Source organism: Lissotriton vulgaris, chromosome 12, assembly GCF_964263255.1.
Source record: "Lissotriton vulgaris chromosome 12, aLisVul1.2, whole genome shotgun sequence".
NCBI lineage: Eukaryota > Metazoa > Chordata > Amphibia > Caudata > Salamandridae > Lissotriton > Lissotriton vulgaris.
In genome coordinates this window covers 68,973,107-68,988,570 of record NC_141700.1, presented here as the reverse complement: position 1 = coordinate 68,988,570, position 15,464 = coordinate 68,973,107, and the positions used below count along the sequence as shown (strand labels likewise).

General features: G+C 42.2%; 1 protein-coding gene across 1 annotated transcript in view; it reads left to right on the top strand.

Moving 5' to 3' along the window:
• ATP8B3 (ATPase phospholipid transporting 8B3) overlaps window positions 1-15,464 on the top strand; it is a 379,813-nt gene that overhangs the window by 329,196 nt on the left and 35,153 nt on the right. The window contains exon 25 of the mRNA XM_086947162.1: window positions 14,940-15,179. Coding sequence (XP_086803288.1) covers window positions 14,940-15,179 — 240 coding nt within the window. The remainder of the gene's footprint in view (window positions 1-14,939; window positions 15,180-15,464) is intronic.

Here is a 15,464-nt window from a genome sequence, read left to right as displayed (position 1 = left end):
TGGGCACCAGAAAGTAGTGGGAGTAGCAACCACATCCTACTTCTGGCCCAGGAACGCGCTCGATGGCCCCCTTGGCCAAGAGGGCCATAAATTCCTCCTGCAGAAGTTGCAAGTGATCCCCCGACATGCGGTGGCATGGCTGAACGAGTCACCTCCGACAATTTGCAGCACCCACCCCTCCTACGTGATGGAGCGAACCCTGCCCCCCACTGGCGTCAAATGGGCCTGAAAGGTCGGACTACGAAGGGTTTGAGGCAGATGCTGCGGGAGCGGATGTGGACTGATCTTGCAATTGTCCCCCGGCACTGCCATGGCGGTTACCACGTCCGTGGCCGCGTTGAGGCTGATTCTGCAGCCTGTGGCTGGCAGGACATGTGGGGGTGCCCCTTCCTTGGCCACGAAAGGGGCCAAAAGCAAAAGTTTGCTGGCGCTGGCCCGACAGGCCCAAGGACTTGCCCGTAGCCCTGGAGTCCTTAAAACGCTCAAGCTAACTGTCTGCTTTGTCGCCAAATACGCGACGGCCATCGAAGGGCATGTCAATGAGCGTGAACTGGACATCCTCCAAGAAATTGGCGAACCGCAACAGTCATGGAAATCGCCCTTCCCAGCGAGTCCGTGGTATCCAGTCCACACCTGATGGAATAACGCGCCACATCCTGCCCTTTCGCAAGGGCTTGGGCGAGCCGGGCCTGGGCCTCCTCCGGGCACTGGGGCAGCACGTCCGCAACCGTGTCCCACAAAGAGTGGGTATAACGGCCCAAAAGGCAAGTGGTGATGATAGACCGCAACCCCAAACTTAATGAGGAGAACAGTTTCTTCCCAAACTGATCAAACCTTTTGGATTCCCGATCCGGGGGAGAGGTCAGGAATGCGGTCTGGGACGTAGAGGCCTGGATCACTAGGCTCTCGGGGGTGGGGTGCACGGACAGAAAGCAAGGGTCGTCCGGAGCCGGGCGGTGGCGTCGGGACACGTTCCGATCCACAGGGGACACTGTGGAGGGCTTGGACCAGGTGCCCAACAGAACGTCCTACATACATGTGGTATACAAGGGTTGCTTGTTTCAGGATCTCTGTCAACGTTTCCATATAGTGCTGGAAGAGTGTGTGGGAGATGGTGGACTCCTAGTCTCAATGGGATTGTGGTTAATAATGAGCTATTCAATTTCATTCACTGTGATTCACTGTGATTAGATTTGTAGAAAAAAATGCAAAACAATTGAGGACCTTTCCTGCCAATCTCAGTCTGCGTTTTATTAATTTTAACAGATTGCTGTGATTGTCCATGCCGGATACTGAGGAGAAGTTGAGGATGATGAGTAGAAAGGAATTGTTATTGTCTAGGATTTTCTGTAGCATTTTATATGATATGTAGTGTGGCACCTACTGTACTGTGACCTGACCTGAATCCTGACTGGAATCTGTCGAGTAAATTGAACTGTTCAATGTGATGACCGAATTGAATTGGTTGTGAACATATTTTTGAAAGTTTCTCAAGGATGGAGACATTTGACACTGGACGACATTTATTGACATCTGTCAGGTCCGCCACTGTTGTTTTTCAGGAGTGGTATTACCTGACACATCTTCAGGGATTGGGATGGTGGGTTGGGGTTAGAAATGAGTTTCCAATCATCACCCAAAGGGAGGAGAAAAGTTGACTAAACTCCTTTAGGAAAGTAGAAATGATTGGGTCATTAAAATCTGAAGTTGGTTTCAGAAAAACTATGATATTGTGGATCTCTTCTTCGCTGAGGGTTTTGAAACCATTCCAGATTGCCTGACTTTTGGTTTTGGAGAGATGGTTGAGAGTTCAGTCTTTCTCAAACATTGTAATTTTCTGTTGAGTAGGGGTGAATGCTGATGTTTAAGTCCTGTATCCTTTCTCTGTAGATGGTGACTGACTAGTCAATCTTCATTATTTTCTCTTCGAAAGACGTTGAGAAAGCTTCACAGCTTTATGTTGGGTTGTTGCTTTCATGGTTGACATGTTTGTTGAGGTTTGTTGTTTGACAATTTTCGAAGGTCGGTTTCTTACGCTATCATGTTGTGATCTGAAGAAGGATGCGTTGGGATTCTGTACGAACTATTCATAGCTTTTTCTTAGCTCCTGTATCTTTTTTTCATGTATTTTCGATGTTTGTGCATCCATAATCTCTCTGCAAGTCTAAGACTCCTCCTTTCTTCATTTAGATTTTGGTTGTACTAGGGATGGTATACGTTGCTTTTGTGGCGGAGTAGGGCTACTACCTCCATTATGTATGCCATTGTTTGGTTGTAGTGCTCTGTTAATTCACATGGGGTTGTAATGTTCCTTCTGCATAGAGATGAAAGATACTCTATGTTCATGTTTCTGGCATCTCTCACCTAGTGATTGTGTTGATCTCATGGCTTTTTGCTTTCAGTGTGTGCGCTGTGATTTGGAATGTAATTGAATGATGGTCTGGCCAGTCATTTGAGTTGATAAAGTCTGTGCTCAGTGCTTGTTCCTTGGGTCTTGGGCTTGTGCAGGCACAAGGTTTAGATCAGTGAAGAAGTGCTTTAGAGTGAAAACCTGCATGTTGCTCTCATGGCTCCAGTGCATGCTGAAATCCCTTAGAAAGACGGTGTTAGGATGTAGCATAGTGTGTACTGTAATTGTTTCCATTATTTATTTAACTGATCTGGAGGATGGTATATGAGGTGCTGTGTAGCTAGTGATCTGCCTGCTATGAGGATTTCAACACCCATGTATTTGTAAATATGACACAGTCCACTGGGAAGAGATTAACATGCAAGGAGTTTTTTTTTTAACATGCAAGGGGTTATTGTGAATAACTGCAATCCACCCAGTCATGATGCTGCAGATGCTGCAGATCATCAATATGCTTGATGGTGAAGTTGAGGGGAACTAAGACATATATCCATAAGAGGGGTGGAGGGTTGATGTACCCACATTTCAGTCACCATAAGTATGTCCAACTCATGATGCCTCATGTTTGGCTTCAGATCTACAGTTGTGTAACACGCACTTCAGTGCTGACCATAGTGGGGCCAAGATCTCATGGTCTGGCATAAGCTAGATCGAAATCAGGTTCTCATTGTTTATGCTCTGCGCTTTGAAGCATGGCCTTTGAGTGTTTGTGTTAGCAATGATCGGCATGTCACATGTCAGCAATGGGGGCGGCTTCCTTCAAAGCCTTCCCCTTGTGGACTTCTCCTCGCTTTTCCGCTGCTGTTCCGGCCTGATCTACCTTTGTCGCCTGCCCTACTCTTATAGATCATCCTCTGCTAAAACAACAAAGACCTTTTGGCCCTATATACACCTTTAGGCACTTATTATTATCAATCTGCTGATTTTCCTTGAGCAGGCTGCAAAAGACTGTATGACTGCTCAAACTCTTTTAGTAGCCATGATGTTAGCCTTACAATCTAATAACCTAATTCGTTCATTTAAACATAAGCCTTCGATTTCTAAACGTAATCCTATCCTCTTTCAATCTATCCCAATCACTGCAGCTTTATGAATGAAAGGGCACCATGTGACGAACACAAGACTGAAATCTGTAAACTCCGACCACAAGAATCCTAGAATACTACATGAGAAAGGTTCCATTTGAAGAGAACAAATTATATAATTAAATTACAAATGAACAGTATTAACCACTCACACTGGGACCCCGGAGTTGCATGCTACTCGGAAAGCATTTCAGAGCCTCATCGGGTGTAGCAAGCACTATATAAATGCAATTACAATACCAATAAACAATTGCATACTACTTTGCATAGCTTGTGGGAATGCTACCCTTTGAGGATCTATTAAAACTTTTTGGGGGAACTGGTTAAGGCAGTCGTAGGGCATATAAGGCATTACTGGGGTTCAATTGTGTCGTTTGGGAGTATTTATTTCTAGTTTTCTGGGACCACCTTTATATAGGACACAAAACTGACCACTATAAACACCCCCAAAGCACATGATCCACAAAGAGAAATACAGAGCAGTTTGGTGCTTACTCAGGTAGGTGATGCAGACTGGAAAATCGAACTGGGATAATAATGATCAATAACACTACCACTTCAGACAGTGTTTTTACTTTAAAAAGAAAATATTTTAATGTACACACAGCTAAATATCACACATAAAGGTGAAATAATGAGCAATGTAATCCAGGCTCTACAGAATACACAGATACTTACCTATAAATTGGATTTGAGAAAAGATTTTCATAATCAATAAGTCACTGTCCATCGGTTTTGACACCTTGTCCCCATTAATAAAATGTTGCCTACAGGCTTCGACAAACGTTTTTTGTAATTAATATGACACTTTCTATTGGCTACATCCGTGTGTTTTCACAAACAAAAATACTACTGCCTGTCGACACTGACAGTAGGAAACACATTATAAAGGACATCTCTATAATGTTGATCTCTGAGGTGCAAATAGATGTGCTTGTTTATTATGAAGTATGCATTTCATGTTAGTTGTTGGGGTGTCTTACGACGTAGTAATATCCTTTCAAAATATATGCACCTGACATTTGGTGGTAGGCTGGACACCACCTGGGCCACCTTAGTATTCTCATGCCTCTGCTGACGTGCATGCAGCCTGCTCACTCTCACAAAATACAGCACAAAACTTATGAGTAATTGCAGTAAGGTCAGAACTGCTGACTTCTCCACAAACACTGTGTTAATCCAGATATGCTCTATGGATTCAATGTCCTGTCACACCTGGCAACCTCTGTGATACCTACTGATTCAGGCCAAAAGGTGGAACTGAGTGGGGCTCAGAGCTTCCGATTAGGGGTCTGTGAAGTGTGCATAATTTGCTTTTGCGTAACTACACAATATTTAGGAAAACGTTTGCATAATTAGGTCAGCATTTGGTGCTATATTTAGTGTGAAATGCATCCTCCTGCCCATTTTAGGCATTGACGACTCATGTATTGCAAACATGTAACACAAAAAGCACAAGTTACACAAGCAGCTACTCATGTTCATGGCATTCTTCTTTTCCCATCCACTAATGCTAACTGTGTGCTGTAAATAGCACATAATTATATGATGTGGCACAATAGCGGGATTTCGTGTAGCAAGTATAACACAAAATGATGTCAGATTACGCAGACATAACATACATTCTGCATCATAGGATTTTCACTGATAGTCATAACGATTGAATTATTCCCCACTGCTTGCTCGGATCCCAGAACACCTTTTTAACAAATTTAAACTTTGAATAAATCATCTTTGGAAAATGCTCATCATTGGATTTAATTTCCCATGGACTCTCAGTGTAGTCTGTCAGAGATGTCATTTTCTTTCTGAATGCTGGATAAAATAGTTGAAGTTGCTGAGTAGCTTTTTAATGTACATAATTTGCCATGGTAAAAAAAGGTACCTTTGACATAAAGAGCATGAAGAGAAAATGCAGCCTGATATGCTTACGCTGGCAAAGAAAAAAAGGCTTCTCCTTTAAGAACCTGAGAAGCCTTCCTACCCACAATGCCTTGCAATGGCAGTTTACCTGTGAGAGTCAGTTGTTTTTTACAAGAACTATAACTCATATGCCTCCACAGCCAGAGAGGAGGGTGGGTCGTTTATGACTTCAATGAAGATAACTGTGCTGCAGAACCAGGACTACAGGTATGTAACCTTTCCTTCTGCATCGTAAGGTCTTCCGTGGTAGTCATAGACGTGGAATAAATTAGCAAGCCGTAGAAAAGGTAATTCCGCAGCTGTCAGCCATATGTGACAGGAAGAAAAGAAGACCATTTTTCAATGTAGGATATGATCTAAAAACATGGTCTGTATCCAGAAAAGCAAAATATCTTCTTATCATTTAAACAGGTTTCTACGTGTTTCTTGACCAACCTTACTTCAGCTTGAGTATCTGTGTCTAGACAATAGTGTCTTGTACAGATGAGTATTGACTTCCAAACATTCAGAAAAAACATGACCTCTCTGACAGACTCCACAGAGAATCCATGGGAAATTAAATTGAATGATGAACATTCTCCAATGATAATTTCTCCACAGTTTATGTATGTTAAAAAGGTGTTCCAGGTTCCGCACAGGCAGCGGGGAGTTATTCAATGTTTATGACTTCAATTAAGATGCATATGATGCAGAATTAGGGCTACATGTATATAACCTTCCCTTTCAACTAGTCCTAGTTCTGATTAGGCCAACAGGCCACTGAAGTAGCAGTTTATTGACAAAGGGGGCTTACCACTGTTTTGAGCAGATTGGTCCTTACCCTGAGCCACACACAATGCTTGGCGTTGTAGATTTCTAGTCTCACCTGCACATCTTGTTTTCTTTGTTGATGCGTTGTGAGCCTCTTTTTTAGGTAACAGTCTTCTGAAAGCATATTTCAAGTACCCTTTCTGATAAGCAAGTGAGCTCCTGTCTCCGAGGACCTTAAGGCAGCCCTACTAGCAAGAGCAGGTTACAAGTTCCATGCAGAGAACCTAATCACTAGGCGACTGGGCCGATTGCTCCATAAAGGCAGGTGCACCTCTGGAGAAGGAAGTCTGCAATCCCCTTGATGCAGTAGGCAGTTTCTTCTTCTTACAGACAGTCTTCAGATCTCTTTGCAGGGCCTTGTTTCAGTTGAGTCCCGAACTGCAAACTGAGGCTGGTGGTCACTGACCTCAGCCCAGGCACATTAGCGGATCATTTAAAGATTTCCAAGATCCCTCTCAGGCAATGGTTTATGCCAGTTCGTGAGTTTCTGTTTAACTGCACATCTTTCGTAGCCCATGTGCAACAGAAGATGTCTGGGGCTGAGAATACCCTGACAGAGAACACAAGGTCAAACAATAAAAGCAATGAAATGGCATCCCTGTTCTCCAATTGCTGACAACTGACTGCAGACACATTCCAGGTGAAAGAGTTGAGACCTTCCAATGCTCAATCTCAAAGTGAAACAAAAGACAGAATATTCATTCTAAACCCACCAGCCACCAAAGACTAGGTACAGTTCACACCTCTAGTGGAAGGATCAGAACACTTGACGTGCCTACAGGTTAAACAAATGTATTCACAAAGCCTCACCTAATCCCTCCATTTTGTGTAGCCAACCATACAAACGAAATCCAATTTAGGTCCCTATGCCTATTGTCCATACAATGAAGCACAACATTCACACTCCCTGCTCATCCTACTTCCCACATGTGTAGTGAACAAACACTCCACCCATGTCCCACAGGGATAGAGTAGAGGATCGAGTTGAGGGAAACTAGCAGACCTCTAAATCAAAATATCCTATAGGATTCTCTCCTTTGAAGAACATAGGAAAAAAGGGCCTGTGCATCTATTATAACTCAATGCTGCTACCAATGCAAGCTCCTCTCACCTAAAGAGAAGACAGTAGTCACTCTAAAAAATTGGGATCAACTTTGGCTGCCTTTCTTGATGTCACAACGGGGGGGCTCTTAAGCCAATTTTACCAACACCCTTGGTAAACATGCATGATTATCATGTTCAAAGATGCAAAAATCAAAAATGTGCACACATTCTCTGACTTTCCTAGTAGTCTAGCACAGAGCTGTGATGCATGCCATCTGGATTCAGTCAGAAGACATTTCCATTCCCACTTGTTTCCCCTTCTTGTTGATGTTTTAGACTGGCATAAGTAATATAAGTTTGCACATGTGAAAAGCACCTGCTCACCTTAAACTACCTTCTCCCAATCTAATCTGTGCACCAAAGAAGAAACTCCCACTTCTCTCACATGCTATGAAATGATCTGGCTTCACCTGGTGGCTACATATAAAACATACTTTCTTCCCTCAGATCACAGAAAAGCTGACCCTGCTGCTCACAGTGAAGCAGAAAGGTCTCTCTCCTTTCTCAAAGTTGTTGACAGCCTCTCCTTAACCGCGGCGGCGGTTAAGCGGAGTGGGCAGGGCCGGGTCGGCCAACGGACGTGCGCAGCATACGAAGTTAGTGCGTGCGACAGCCTTTGGCCGACAGAAGCACGCAAGGGGATAAAAGGCAGTGCCTCCAACTTCTGCTTCAGGCCAGGAAAAAGCTCTTCCTCCTTCTGGCTGATTACAAATGCACTGATACTTCTGATGAGTTTGGAAACTTCTATCTATCAATCCCTGGGAGGTGCAGAGCTTTCACTTTTATCTCAGACCAAGGGAATGATTCTCTTCCTCCTTAAAGCATAGTGGAAAGCCAGGGCCAACTTAATAGGTCACATGTTTACAAGAGTTCAGTTTGTTAATGGGGCCAGTCAATCAGACAATCTTTATTCAGTTTCTAATAACCATGAAAGAATACATAGCATTAAAAACCATAAGATTACAATGCATTGTAACAATTGGATTATAAAAACAGTTTGTAAGATCAAATATAATATGTCCTCAGCAGCAAATGGTTTAAGTTTCATCAGCAGCCAGATGTCCCACAGCAAGGATTGACACCATAACGTGACTAGATCATAAATGGACAGAAGGCAAATTCCGCACCTCTACAACTTAATAAATAGACCACCTTTTAAAAATGTACTTCCCCACCATGTTCCTCAGTCTTACAGCAACAAAAATAAATGCATGTGCCATTGTGGAAATGTATTTGGTTTGCAGCAGCTGTAAATAGAGTAGAGCTGGTCTGCACCTTCTAATATTCAAATACCTAAGCAATGGAATAAGAAAATGCCTCCTTGGTATAGAATACAATTTCCATAAAAGAAAGAAATGTGACGTGGAATGAACTGAACAGGAGTCACAAGGACATAACTCACAGTGAGCATCACTTGGGTAAGAAACCAAAAAATGAGCTTTGTTGAACCTACACCTCAGCAAATAAAATCTCTGATAATGATATGGTAGAGAATAGAGATAGGGCTCCATAAAGTCTGTGGTTACTAACATGATAAGCAGTCACACTCTTCTTATCAAACTCTCGAGTTTCACTTCTCTGTCCCAACATAGTAAGGAATTCTGCCTTAAAGGGCTTACATTTGTAATTATAAATTGCCTCCTATTTAGCCTTTGACCGGAGGCCCGCAATTCTGCCATGCCCTTTATAAGGATGTCATTACCTTCCCTGGTGGAGAACACCAACCATATCTAGAAATCACAGTCTTCATGGCAGGGATCTCTCTGATCTGGAGAGATGTGCATTTATGATGACTTCCTTCACAGAGGTGGTACTAGCAGAGTGGGCACAATATTTTAAGAACCTGCACAACCTTTTCCTGGTCAGAGAGAAGAACTTCCAAAACAGGAGCTCTCTTCGTCAAAAAGTAAATGACCCTGATGAGCAGAGAGCTTTTTCCCTGTGTGTGGGGACCATTTAATATTTTGCATGCCTGTTTTCGTCATGCCTGGCATGAGGGAGTTAGGCAAGGAAATAAAATGACTATGGTTGAGGGAGAAAGCTTGGGAAGCCTTGCATGAAGTAAGTACTAAAAATTACAATAACTTGTTCTGGTGGGTAATTAATTCTCTATGATTGAGAGCAGAGGAATGCCCTAGGATTGAGGCTGCGATCCTGGAAGACGAATGGTTAAAACATTTTTCTGGGATCTAGTCTCTTCCGACTGAGATGCCAGAGACGGGCCATATAACTTATAATACTGACACTAATGCCACCCCCATCCTCTACTGTTACCCCTTTTAGTTTAAAGGAAGTTAATAAAGTAATAAACGCAAGTAAAGGTGGGTAAGCCCCTGGCCCTGATGCTATACCAGTGGATTTGTACAAGACTAACACCCCTTTATGGGTGATGCTGGTACTGAGGGCATGCTGCAATATAGGTTTGATTTATAAACGTGGGCAGAATCAATTATCGTCCCGATTTTAAAAAGGGAGATTCTTTTAACCCTGCATGCTATAGACTGATCTCCCTTCTTGATTCCTTAGCAAAGATAACAGGTCATATCATATTGTACAGGTTACAGGACGGAATATAATCTTATGATATTTTGTCAGATTTGCAATATGGTTTCTGCCCCAGAATTGGGACAATAGAGTAGGGCTTGAACTTGAACATGCTAATCGAAAAGAATACCTAGATCAAATAGAGGAACATCTATCTGGCCTTTGTTGACCTGTCATCGGCTTTCAATTGCGTTATTCACACTAAGCTGTGGGTAATCATGAGTCATTTGGGGGTGGAAGTATCGATCATTAACTTTCTAAAGAGAGCTGTATACGGGATGTAGAGCCAGGGTTAGATATGGCACCTGGAGAGAATGTAATGTACATAATTCTAAAGCATAGAGAGGGATAAAATAGGGCTGTGTCCTAGCACCCTTCCTTTTTCATTATATGTGAATAGTGTAGGGGCTGTGCTAGCCGCTCAATATAAAGATCTTCCGCAGGTGGGACATCGCCTTGTGCCAACCCTCCTCTATGCAGATGATCACGTTCTTATGACTCAAACTCCCCTGGGCCTACAGAGTTTTCTCACAAATGCTGTTGATTATATGCAGGGCCTAGGTGCTTTAGTCAACCAATCTAAAACATTATAATGAACTGCGGGAGAAGAACTGCAACCTATCAAGATATGAAAATCAAGGCCACAAATATTGGTTTTACAACCACGTTTTCATACCTAGGTATATTATTTGACAAAGACGGCTCATGGACCTATGCTATCTCTATTGGGAAGCTACAATTTAAAAAATCAGCTATGGTTCTACAAAACTTTGTCATAAGACTGGGCAGAAACCCCCCTGACAAAATGACAAAGACCTAACAAGGCAAATGTCTGAGTGTGGCTTTATATGAAGTGGGAGTCTGGGGACACACCAATTGTATGGCATTGCAGATAGTGGAAAATTAATTCTTACGATATCTTCTTGCCACCCCTTAGAGTGCCTTCGCATACGGTTGCCATGCGGAACTGGGGGTTCCGTTCCTCACAGATTTAATAATACTGCAGCCCATTTTACAATGGCATACAATCTGGACATCAGAATATACTAGCTTAAGCAGTGCCATTATTGGGGACTGCCTCAAGGCAAGCTCAACATTAGGCATACCTTGGTTGACATATATTCAACGCCTTTTCTGCGACCTGGGGTATCCTAACTATTACGAGAATCCTGAATTCCAGGAAGCCATTATTTAAAAAGATTTGAAAATGAATGCAGTGCACATCTCAAGAATCTTAGACTAACTACTGAAATTTTAAAGTCCACTGTCTTAAAAAATAAAGCCATTTAAACTACATATAAAATGCAACCCTATCTTAAATTTGTATTCAATTCTAGGCATATAATTCATTTTGACTAGTTTCAGATTGGCCACCTAACAGCATTCGACTAGCTTCCCTGAAATGAATGACTGGTCTTCAAACCGAATAAATTGTCCTTGTGATTCTCTGATGGCACAGAGTATTATGCATGTAGTTTTCTTCTGTAAATGTTATAGCAATTTGAGAAAAGACTATATTTTACCTATTTAAGACAGCTTAATTTTACATAAGGTCGTCCTGCTTATCTTTATTTACAATCTTTGTCCACCATGGCGATATGCTGTAGAATGTCAAGTTTTCTGTGGGCTACTTTCGATACGAGAAAGAAAATGTTTACTTGTTTTTGATTAGTACTTTGGTACTGATTAAAAAGAAATTACTTGATCGATGAATCGCTTTTTATATTGTGTTTTAAGGTTTAAAATGTAATGCATCACACTTTTATGATTTTTATCAATGAAGTCTAATAAAGTATTGAAATGAAATGACAGCAGTTTCGCTCCAGCTTGTAATCGCATGATTCTCTGACTCTAAAAAGATTTTTAAAATGGTGAGTCTGATGGAACAGGAGGACAGCTGGTTAACTACATTTTTCCCGAACTTCGAAATCCTAAATCTGTCTCTTGCTAAACAAGAGCACAGGCCTGTTCATGCAAACAACATTTTGCTTAAGGTATATTTAGGAGTGGCAGATTATATGGCTCTCAGTAGAAAACCACACAAGGAAAGCCACATTTATTGTGCCAGGCTAAAATGTTCAAATGGCTAACCCAATCACAGTGCGCTTTACAAGTATACACATTTACATTTTACATTTACAATGACATGCTTATCATTCTATAATGTCTCAGCCTAAGTTGAGCAGGAAAAAGAAAAGCAATAAAATAACAACTTACTTACCTTCTTTAACGCATTATCAGGTAGAAACAGGATCTACCCGCAAATTCCTTACTTTAGAATACTCCCTCATGAGCGAGACTTCATCTGCAATTTTTTTCCAAGTACATCTGCGCATCAGAAGAGGGCGTCATTTGACTCCATATTGACATCATCATGCGATGTGACGTCGACAGAGTGCATATAACCCCCTTGCCGATGGGCAGCCATCAGTTTCTCCTGTGTCTATTTTCCACCCTCATAACATTGAGCCACATATAGAAACTGCCTATTGAAACAGTTTGCTACAGTAAAAACATGTGTGTCAAAGAATCACTGAATTGATAATTTAGTTTGTGAATGTTTTTTTTATATAAAGAAATAAACTAATTGAGACCAAAGAGGACCCAGACACAAATAATCACTACGGTCTTAAGTGATTATGTGAAGTCTGATAAAGAAATCAATGAGACCAAAGAGAACTCAGTTCGCAAAGCAGAGAGGTCAGGAGGGGGCATAAAGAATCATCTGCGGCTAGATCCTATTTCTATCAGGTAATGCGTTACCAAAGGTAAGGAACTTGTTACTCTGATAGAGACATCTATCCACTGATTCCTTACTTTAGAATCAAATACCAAAGCATACGATCCCCAGAGGAGAGTCTGCGAACTAAAACCTCTAAAAGTCTCTAACTTAGAACAAAACTGGTCTAGAACAGAGAAATAGACCGGACCTTCAAAATAAAGTAGTTGAGCAATATCATGCTTTACAATTTTAAAAAACCTTTGGAAGAACCAGAGATAAGTAAAGTGATAAGACGTTAACAAGCATGGGAATAAAATTATCCATGTTAGCAAGACAATAAGATGAATAGAAGTCTATTTGCACCCTTAAGATGAACCAAACCCATGCATGCTCACCTCATAAGCACTGCAGAAGGGACCGCAGTAAGAAAGGTCAGCGCTGGGAAGCCTTGATATGGTAGCCATACGCTACCAAACCAAGTAGATTAGAAAAGAATACAATACAATAGAATAGAGTAGAAAGGTCATAAAGTCCTAGAATGCATGGGAAGAATGTATCCCATGATACTAGGACTATTTGCTAAAGTACTCTATAGTAAAAACAATGACTGCTCACATCCAGACTCAAACAGCATGTTTGATACTTGCGAAACACAGATCAGCAGGTCATGCTGTGGAGCAATGCCTCAGTGCAATATAGAGTATTATCCAAGCCAGACCTACTCTGCAACAGAGAGAGAGAGAGAGAGAGGTTTATTATCTGTGGTAAATCATAACTAATGCTCTTTAAAAAAGAGTGGAAGCCAACATCTCATGAAAGTGTATTTGTAAAGCGCACATTCACCACAAAGAGTATCTTGATGTTAAATAACAGATGTGTATTGTAACCCACATCACTGATACTTATTTTATCAACCTCAGAAGGATGGAAGGCTAAGTGGACCTGCCAAGATATGAACCTGTGACCATAAGGTTATTCACAGGTCCCTACAGTGGACGCATAGTCCACTAAGCCACCAAACCTGCAATACGAACTAGTGGCATAGAACCAGACATATCCCTAGGAAATTGCAATAGGGACAATACAAATACCCAGTGGTGCCCGGGTACAGGTAAGAGCGGTGGGGCGGGCGAGCGGGGTGGGGGAGCGAATCGACAGTTGAAGGGGGAGGTACAACTAAATTAAAAAAAATAAAAACACTTACCTTGTGCTCGCCGCATCGCCAAGTCGGCAATGCGGCGAGCGCAAGGTAACAGGTTTTATTTTTTTATTTAATTAATTTTACCTGCCCCGTCCTCTGTCGACTTCCCGCCACACCCACCACTCTTACCTGTACTGGCCCGCAATGCAAGTACCGCTAGGATATCTGCACGATACACTGATATAGGAGTAAAATAAATAGTCAACTATATATTGACAAAAGAAAAACACATGGAAATAAAGTAAAGCTGTATAATCAGTCCGAAAATTCGGACATAATAGACTGGAAACCATAATGGCCATTCCACAACATCGGAAAGCACAGCCATCCAAGAAGTTAGCATAATGCAAATTGCCTGAGACAGAATTAGCAAGCAATAGAGTATATATTTGTAGAATATATAAAGAATGGAAAATAAACCTTGAAGCATAGAGAAACCCATGGTTAGCACGATCTCTCAATATAAATAGAGAATAAAAGGCACCACAAACAGACGGTATGAGGATCTGTGATCAACATCTGTCTGGTACAAGACGCACAGGGTTTAACCCTTTGCGTGCGTCGGACAGCCCCCCGCTGTCCGACGCGACGGGGCGTGTGCGAAGGATGGCCGGGGGCCGTCTGAACCACGCCCAGTCGTTAATCACTCGCACCGCGGCGGTGAACGAGTTAAACCCTGAAGGCATAGCACACTGTTTCCCACACAAAATGTGGAGATGGGCCATAAAACAGCCCCATAACCGCTTCGGATGAAATGAAATGAAAAATTCCACTTACATAGCGCATAACTGCCCGGAGGCCTCGCAGCGCCGATCTGCCGTTGCAAGCATGGAAAAGTAGGAACTGACGTCAGTGCGTCGTCAAGGGGATTAAATGGATTCCCTCAACATCAGATTGCGTGATGATGTTGATACAGAGTTGTGCTGGGCCCTCTTCCGATGCGCAGACGTACTGTGTAAAACATTTCCAGATCCAGTCTAACGCCTGGGGGAGGATTCTAAAGCAAGAAATCTGCAGCTAGGTATATCTATCAGATACAGTTTATAGCTCTGTAGCAAAGAATAATGGTAAAAGAAAATGTGTTTTTTTAATGTTTACCCTTTCGCATGCCTTCTTCCCTTTTCTTGCACGCGCTGGAAGGATGTGAGTGCCAGGATGAGCCTGAGATTACCACAACTGTACAAGGTGGGCCAGAGCTCTTCCCTCTTCACCTACAAGACTTTCTTCTGGTCATTCTTCCAAGGAATTTCCACTTCCTTGGCCTGCTTCTTTATACCCTATGGAGCATTCAATGACACAGCAGGGCCAGAGGGAGTTTGTGACTACCAGACATTTGCAGTGACTATGGGAACAGCAGGTGTACTTGCCGTCACATTTGAGGTAAGTTCATGTCTATCAGTTTATCCGTTTATCTACTTCCTATAAAAACGAATTTGCTTGAATGTTGACGTTTGGTGGAGATAGAATATTTTAGAGGCATTATGTGGAATTAGAGCTTGTTATATGGGGTCATTGGTCACTTAAACTAAGGAGCAGTCATTGCCATATGGTAGCTTGAGAGTGGAATAACTGGAAAGAGTACTTCGCATCCTTAATCACCTTTTAAAGGCAATAGCCTGTCAAACAATGAACAGTACGGCTCTTAACTCTGCCATATTTTTGCTG